At 42.0% G+C, this 8826-nt stretch overlaps 1 protein-coding gene across 4 annotated transcripts in view; it reads right to left on the reverse strand.

Moving 5' to 3' along the window:
• Nucleotides 1-8826, reverse strand: part of Eya3 (EYA transcriptional coactivator and phosphatase 3) — an 89129-nt gene that overhangs the window by 36382 nt on the left and 43921 nt on the right. For 3 of the 4 annotated variants that reach the window (XM_026781986.1, XM_005353120.3, XM_026781985.1), the window contains 2 exons: nucleotides 5577-5714; nucleotides 1093-1178 (listed from right to left, as the gene is read on the reverse strand). In XM_026781986.1, the coding sequence (XP_026637787.1) occupies nucleotides 1093-1178; nucleotides 5577-5714 (224 nt within the window). The remainder of the gene's footprint in view (nucleotides 1-1092; nucleotides 1179-5576; nucleotides 5715-8826) is intronic. The other variant, XM_005353121.3, reaches the window with a different exon arrangement.

Below are 8826 nucleotides of genomic sequence, written 5' to 3' on the forward strand. Positions count from 1 at the left end.
AAGGAAGGAAGGAAGGAAGGAAGGAAGGAAGGAAGGAAGGAAGGAAGGAAGGAAGGAAGGAAGGAAGGAGCGAGCCTATACAGGGCTGCTCATCTGCATAGGGAGGACAGATGGACAGGGAGGAATTCAATAGAAACACTGTACCACTGTGGTGGCACATGAACTCAGCTCAGGAGAAAGGCAGGAGGATTGATGCAAGTTTGAGGCCAGCCTGGATTATGATGCATCCCAGGACAGTCAAGCGTACACAGTGAAGCCTTACTTCAAAAAAGCAACCCATCCATCCAAAACAAAACAGCACCCTCTGAACCCCAAGGTAACTGTGTACTTCAGAAGTACAAATGCAGCAGGACTGGGACAGTGAGACACGGAGTAGGTAAACTGCAGCCAGAAAAGTTGGTAGAGACATCAGTGGTCATAGCAGTTGCTACAGAGAAAGTTTGCACATGTTAAAAACAAAACAAACTCAACACATACACAATATAACAGTGATCAAGACCAAAATCACAGCTGGGCATGGTGGTACATGCCTTTAATCTCAGTACTCAGGAGGCAGAGGTAGGTGAATCTTTTTGAGTTCGAGGCCAGCCTAGTCTACAAAGTGGATTCTAGGACAGCCAGGGCTACACAGAGAAACCCTGTCTTGAAAAACCAAACCCCCCCCAAAACCAAAAAAGACCAAATTACAAATAGTCAGGAAATGGGTAGAGGTAGTATTTATTCACCCACAATGCTTATGAGTGTCTTTTAAGTGAGTGCCTGGGGTTTGTCTAGGCTCTGGGAAGATAAAGTGAACAAAAATAGAAAAATCCCTGCCTTCATGGAAGGCACGATCTAGTGGGGGCAGGGTTGAGGCTTGGGGTAAACACAGTAGTAGGTAATGCTGTAGAAAGAACCATATTCCTGGGAGGATTAGCAAGAAAAAAGAGAAACAGGACAGTAGCCAGAGAGTTCCATCTAGAAACAGGACTCAACAGACTACACTATATTCCTGGTTGTTTCTTAGATGAGCAAGTTAACCATGGAAAGAAGAGAGCAAGTGAAAGGACAGGTGAATCACATCAAGAAAGATGAACAAATGGGGCATGGTACCTGGTTTGAGATGCTGGCCACGGCTGCTGCTGGAACATTGGCAATTGCAGATGATGTGGATATCAGGCTGGCATTTGTGCTCGAAGCTACAAGATTGAGAGTATTCGGAGATATTAAAGATCACATGTAAATGGCCTAAAGATAGGGAAAATAATCAGTTTTAAACGAATGTATCTGCGAAAAGACAAAGAATACTGGCTAAATAGGCAAATGCTGGAAGCTGGAGAGAAGGCTCAGTGCTTAAGAGTATGGCTGCACGCTGGGCAGTGGTGGCGCACACCTTTAATCCCAGCACTCGGGAGGCAGAGGCAGGCGGATCTCTGTGAGTTCGAGGCCAGTCTGGTCTACAAGAGCTAGTTAGTTCCAGGATGGGCTCTACAGCTACACAGAGAAACCCTGTCTCGAAAAAAACAACAACAACAACAAAAAAAAAAAACAAAAAACCAAAAAACAAAACAAACCGAAAAAAAGAAATTTTAAATACCACTATGATTTGCTATTTAGAAACTTTAGCAATAAACCTGAACTCAAAAATATTAAAATTAAATCTCATCTTGTCAGATAAAAATGTATTCTATCAAAGTTACCTGGAATGTCTGTCTTAAGGAATGTGACCTAAGTTTTACATCCTTTTATAACAGAACCTATCAGGTTTATTTTGTGGGTTTTTGTTGTTGTTGTTGTTTTGAGACAGGGTTTCTCTGTTTAGCTTTGGAGCCTATCCTGGAACTCACTATGTAGACCAGGCTGGCCTTGAAGTCATAAACTCATAGAGATCCACCTGCCTCTGCCTCCTGAGTGCTGGGATTAAAAAAGTGCACCACTACTGCCTGGCACCCATCAGGTTCTAACCCAGACTTCAGTGGCTGGCAGATACCACAGAGTACCCAGGTAGACAGGGTAGTCAGTATTATGAAGCACCAGTTCTGAACTCTTCCCATCATAAGCAGAGACATGGTTCCTACTGCAGTCATCCACACCCAAAGTGCTCACCACCAGAACCAAACTGATCAGTGACAAAGTCTTCTGGTGAATCCAGTACGAAAACCTCCACTAGGGACAGAATGGGAGAAAACACAGCAGGAAAAACGCAGGCCAGACTAAACCAGGTTCCTCTCCTGAAGGACAATGTGCTGAAAGCTCTGTCTAGACAAGAACAGTCACTGCTCCTACCGAAAGCTCAGCTAGCTGAAGAGCTTGGTCAGAGAAGAGTTTAGACAATGTGTTCAGAGGTGCTGTGTCGGGGTCCAATGCCAGCCCCATCATAAACTAGCTCACTGGAGCGGCGCGTGGAGGCATGGGAATAAAGACATAACTCATATGGCTTTATCAGGAGGGAGATTTTTTTAGTGATCCTCATAAAATCCTGAGTTTACATCTTCAAAATTCCTCTCATTTATTTTACAGCCTTTATACCAAAATGTATATTCATTAGCATTCTGTTTCCTAGGTAACCAGGTGAATGGCTTTAGTCATGTCCACACCTTTGACCACACCTTTCTATGCCCATTTTGTCCACTTCTCCCTATCTTCCTGCTCTGTGTGCCTGCTCTGTCACGTAGGCCTAAATTATCATCTCTATCCCAGGCGTCCTCCAAATTACAAAGAAGCAGAACAACATCCCGACCCTTTGTTAGGGTAGCAACAGCCTGTCTGGAAGGCTATGTGACCACCTCAGGTGTAACTATGGCTTGAGAGCCTGGCTGCCATACCATGTAGAAATATGGGCCTACAGTGCTGACAAACCCAGCGGTTGGTAGTCCCCTGGACTTCCCGTGCCTCAGCTGGTGCTCGCTGCTCAGAGTCACTGACAGTCTGCAGTACTCTGCCCCAGGACAGCTAAAGGGCTTTTAAAGGACTCCTTCCCTAAGCACAACTAAATGAAAGGCATTTAATAACATACATGGTATTTGTTTCTCATCAACAGTCACTTTCTTCTCTGTTATGGCTTAATCCATTTTCCTAAGAGGCAGCATCAAACAACAGTATATAGGATAGATGACTCCTAAGCAATTTTAATCATTTTGTGGGAAAAGACATTCTGAAAGTTCCCAGGTTCTATAAGCAACATATTGTTGTGGAACATTAACTATGTAAAGAAGCATTACATTTGTTTATGCTGCAGAATATTACTTTAACTGAGTAAAGGTGTGTTACATTTGTTTCTTTGCCTGCCTAAAGCATCTGATTGGCCCATACATTATTTTAGCCAAATGTTTTCCTAAAATTCTTTCTTCAGATTAAATAGTAAAAATGAAAAACTTGATGCCTTAAAATTTCTACTTTATGTCAGTGTATTAACAAGTAATAAATGGAGGAAAAATAAAGTTTTAGATATTTGTTAATGCAGTTCCTCAAATATGGGAGAGTTGATACTGACAACATGATTTCAACCCTGAATGACATATTACACTCACACTTTAGAAGTAGAACATTCTACCTCTATTCTGACTTAATTAGTTACTTGGTGATTACAAATAGTTACTTAGATTCTCTGTGCTTCAGGTTTCCTATCTGAAAAGTGAGGTTACTAGTACTTACAGGGTTGTGAAGATGACATGAGGAACACCTAGCCTACTAAACACTAGCAGTTACTACTAACAGAAAACTGAAGGAAACCAGTTAGCAGAGTCAAAGGCACATGACAGGTTAAAACAGCAGTTAATGAAATTCAACAGATACTTTCATGACCTGTGACAGTAATGACTTCCAGCTTCACTCCCTAGTTGATGCCACTTATTTTCCAGGGAAGAAAAGTGAGTGTTAAATTCAAGACACAACTACAGAAGAGTGGAGATTTGTACCCCAGCAGGAAGAGAACCCTTATTCCTCCTTCTCTTCCTTCATGACCTATGTATACCCTAAAGAGGGACCTGATTACCTCACTGTTGATTCCAAAAGCCTATTAACTTAGAAAACAGTAAAGAGAAAATCAAAGTCAGAAATGGTGGTGTATGCTGCTCCCAGATGGCCGCAAAAGGCTGGCCTAGGAGGCTCTTTTACTACGCCCTGGTTCAAGGCGAGCCGGTCATGTCCTTAAGCTTTGCTCCTCCTGGTTGGCTCCTGTTAGAAAGAAAGAAAACAGGGAGGCGGGACAAAGAAAGGATGAAATATAAGAGTGGGGATTCTTGAAAACTGGAGGCAAAGGTAACTTAGACCTAGGTCTTCAGAACAAAGTAGGGGCAGAAGTGATGGCTCAGTGGTCAGGAGCACTCACTGCTTGTCCACTGCACCTGAGTTCTGCTCCTAGCACCCATGATGGGCAGCTCACAACCGCATATAACTCCAGCTCCAGGTTATCTTCTGGTCTCTGTAAGCTCCACATGGGCACCTTCATACACATGCATAAATACACACAAAAATTAAATCTTCAAAAAACAACAACCCAGAACAAATAATAAAGTGGCCTAGAGCTCTTCCTATAGAATCAAACAATACCAAAATCAATGAACAGAAAACAGTCAAAATTACAAGTCTTTCCCATCAGCAAGGTTCCTATCTACAGCTTTTCGGTGTCTGCACTCATCCCTGGAGAGTCTATTTTTTATTCTTTTTTCTTTTTGTTTTGTTTTGTTTCTTGAGACAGAGTTTTTCCGTAGCTTTTTGGAGCCCATCCTGGAACTCACTCTGTAGACCAGGCTGGCCTCGAACTCAGAGATCCACCTGCCTCTGCCTCCCAAATGCTGAGATTAAAGGCGTGCGCCACCCAGCATAGAGTCTATTTTATAAAGAATGAAATGTAAAAAGCTACAAAAAAGCAAACAACAATAATAGAAGCATGGAGACAGATGAGAAGTCAGATACACGAACAACGCTTTCCACTCTAGATCAATGGATTCGGGAGAATAGGCAATTAAACATCACACTGCCCTTTTGCCTACTTATCTTGATTATAAAATTCTAACCTTTTCAAAGAACCCAGGAAAGTAAAGTTGCTTAAGATTTAAGTTTCACCCTGATTAAAAATGAAAATCAACTTTTCTTTTTTCTTCAGTGCCTCACACATGCCAGGCAAGCACTCCACCACAACTTGCACCCTCAGCCTGCTAATCATCTTTTTGCAAGAAGGAGTAGGGGGTGGGTGTCACAAAGCTACCAGCAGAAAAGCAGTCCACATGGCACATTCCACTGACAAGTCACATAGAAGTCAGCTAAATCCAGACTCAAGGAGTCGCCAACTTACATGTGAAGATGCCACTGAGACCAGACTAGAACAAAGTCAAGAGGAGCTTTCTGGATACCAGCATGCAAAAGAGAAGGCTTCACTTCTATTAAGCAGCTCACATTCAAAGTCTAAGCTACTGATAAACCACACTCTGGCTCAGGCTTGCCTAACACAAAAAGCATGCACAAACGCATGCTGTTCCTTTACTTTAGAAGACAGTGCTCCTGTATCATCCAGTTTGTTTGGATATACAGGCATATTAAAAATAAAAAAACAATGATAAAAATGAAATAACACACACACAACCATGCCTGTTTACCTTGAATGGGAAAAGAATAGTGAGCTGGGCTTGGCTGGCTTGTGGTTAACCCTGTAGTGCAGGTAAGAACACTGTGTTGACTTGGAGATGGAGTCTGAATTAAACCACTTTCAGGTTTCATACCTGGCCACAGTGCACCTGAATCAGATAAAGTGGACCAATTACAAACAACACACAGGGCCGAAGAGCATGGCTATGCTTTAAATACCAGCTGATAGGTTTAAAGTCAAAATCTTTTTTTTTTTTTTTAATTTTTACTTTTTTTCTTTTCCTTGGTGTCTAAAGTCGAAATCTTAAACAATCTTGCCTGTAGGAGGAAATTACTGATTCTCCCACTTATACCACAAGCAAATATATTCTCAAAGAATTAAAGGATGGGGTCACGGGAACAAAACCTTTGCTAAAACCCCAACAGTAGTATCTCAACAGCTGGAGCAATTGAGCAGAAGATGGCTGTCAGTGTATGAGGAGAAATTCATTTTCTTAAACTGATTGTTCTATAAACTTTGTTTTCCAGATTAGGAAGACATGCCTGCTTTTAAGAAGAGATTAACAATACTACATCGGCCCGAGAGGTGGTCTTGTTTAGTATATGTAAAAGCTTTAGTTTCAATTCTACCATATAAAGTGGGCATGATGGTGCATGTCTATAACCCCAGCATACAAGAAGCAAAGGCAGGAGGATCAAAGTCATTCCTTGCTATATAGCAACTTTAAGGCTATCCTCAGCTATATGAGAACATATAAAAAAAAAAAAAACCAAAAAAAATAACTTAGCTGGTTATTTTTGGTGCAACATATATATGGTACATGCCTATAATTTTAGTGCTCAGCAGGATGATACAAGTGGATTGTGAGTTCAAGGCCAGCCTATTCTTCATGGGCAACACATTATCTCAAAAAACAAAAATATCTTGAAATGGAACTTGTAAAAAAAAATTACATAAAATTCTATCATCCAAACTTCTGGGTTGCAGAAGAATTACATCTCTCAGGGTGTCCTATCTCTCTGCCTTTCTCTTTGAGAGAGGGTCTCTCATTAAACACAGAGTTAGTTGATGGCCAGCAGGCCCTAGTGATCCTCCTGTCTCTGTCTGCCACCCACTAGTGCTTGGGTTATAGGCACACATGCTGCCATACTTGGCTTTTTACATGGGAGCTTGGGATCTGAGCTCAGATCCCTATGCATGAGAAGCAAGTAATCTTTCCCACTGAACCACCCACCCTCTGAGCCACTATTTTATTTTTATTGTTTTTTTTTTTGTTTGTTTTTGTTTTTTGTTTGAGACAGGGTTTCTCTGTAGCTTTGGAGCCTGTCCTGGAACTAGCTCTTGTAGACCAGGCTGGCCTCAAACTCCCAGAGATCCGCCTGCCTCTGCCTCCCAAGTGCTGGGATTAAAGGCATGCGCCACCACCACCCGGCCTTACTTTTAAAATTTTATATGTAAAAGTTAAGTAAGATTCGGTGCTATGATTCTTGGTAGTCTGACATGTATTTTTGTTAAGCTAATTATCATTTACATGTTAGAATAACTTCCATATTTTATTTATTTATTTATTTATTTATTTATTTATTTTTGGTTTTTCAAGACAGGGTTTCTCTGTGGTTTTGGAGCATGTCCTGGAATTAGCTCTTGTAGACCAGGCTGGCCTCGAACTCAGAGATGCGCCTGCCTCTGCCTCCTGAGTGCTGGGATTAAAGGCGTGCGCCACCACCACCTGGCTCATAATTTTTTTTATAAGGAAAGGAGGAATGAAAGACAATACAAAAACTGCCTCTAGAATCACTATAGCTCCTATCCTTTAGACATGAAAATATATTCCTTTAAAAGCATCCTGTCCAGAACGCCTTATATTAAGTAGTATGACCAAATAGCTCAATTCTATAGGACTATTGACAGAGCCAATGAGGAAAGCAAACCATAGTTTGTTTCTTTATTTAGAGTGTGCTCATGAGCATACCCGACACCAGAGGACAGTCTCTCTTCTTCTACGGTATGGGATCCAGGACACAAACTCGGGCCATCCCCTTGTCAGGAGGCTGCTGCTCCACCACCTCACCGGCATTCCCTCATTCCTTCACTAAATTGTGATTTTGAGCCAGGGTCTCACTTTTTTATAGCCAAGCTGGTCTTGAACTTATGTCCTCCTGCCTCTGCCTCCCAAGGGATGGGATTACACCTGTGCACTATCATACTTAAAACCTCAAGTTTTTGTGTGTGTGCATGTGTAGGTTTTCAAAGTTACTTTTTCAGTTAGCATATAAAATCACGGGTTCCGTTATGGCGCTGTCATGTCTGGTGCTGACTCACCGCTCCCCCCCACCCAGGTCTGCCTCCCGCCCCACAGCCTACACTCCTGGCCTTGCTCAGCAGACCCCTCCTGCTGCTTTCTCACGCATCTACTCCATTCACCTTCTCTTTCCCCCTCCCTTCAAGACTTTTTGCTTACAAGATCCCTTCCTGCTTATACACAATTTAAAGTGAGGTTCCACACACCAAGACAACACTGGTGTAGATCTGAGTTTGGCTTGTTTTGCTTAACATAATGACTTCCAACTTTAGACATTTTTCTGTACATGTCATGACTTTATTTTTCTGGGCTTTCAGTTTGTTTTTGTTGTTGTAGACCTTCAATTCTTAACCTTCCTGCCTCTATTTCTGTGTGCCACCACACCTGGCTGCAGTCCTACTGATGGACATTATGGCTGATTCCATTTCCTGAGTACTGTGAACAGTGAAGTAATAAAAACAGATATTCAGGTAGCCCTGTGGGAGCTGAGGTAGTGTTCTTCAGACAGAAACCAAAGTGGTACAGCTGGGTCATATGTGGGTTCTTTTTTGAAAAAGTTCCACAATGGCTATACAAATTTACATTCCCAATAGCCATAGATGTTTTAAGAATATAAATTATGGGGGCTGGAGAGACAGTTCAGTGGTAAAGAAAATGTGTTACTTTTGCAGAGGACCTGAGTTTGCTTTTGAGCATCTAGATTGGGCAGCTCACAGCTGCCTATATATTTTAGTTTCAGGGCATCTAACACCTCTGGCCTCTATAGGCAGTATACTTAGGTATATGCACATACTTCTACCCCCTATCAAATTGTGGCTGGAGAGGTGGCCTCACAGTTAAGAGCACTTGTTGCTTGTTGAAATAAGAGCGGCAGGGCTGCGTCCCCAGCAACCTGCCGCCCACATGGCTAGTTTAGCTTATGTCCCGAAATAATTACACGGAAACTGTATTCTTTTAA

Source organism: Microtus ochrogaster, chromosome 10 (assembly GCF_000317375.1).
Source record: "Microtus ochrogaster isolate Prairie Vole_2 chromosome 10, MicOch1.0, whole genome shotgun sequence".
NCBI lineage: Eukaryota > Metazoa > Chordata > Mammalia > Rodentia > Cricetidae > Microtus > Microtus ochrogaster.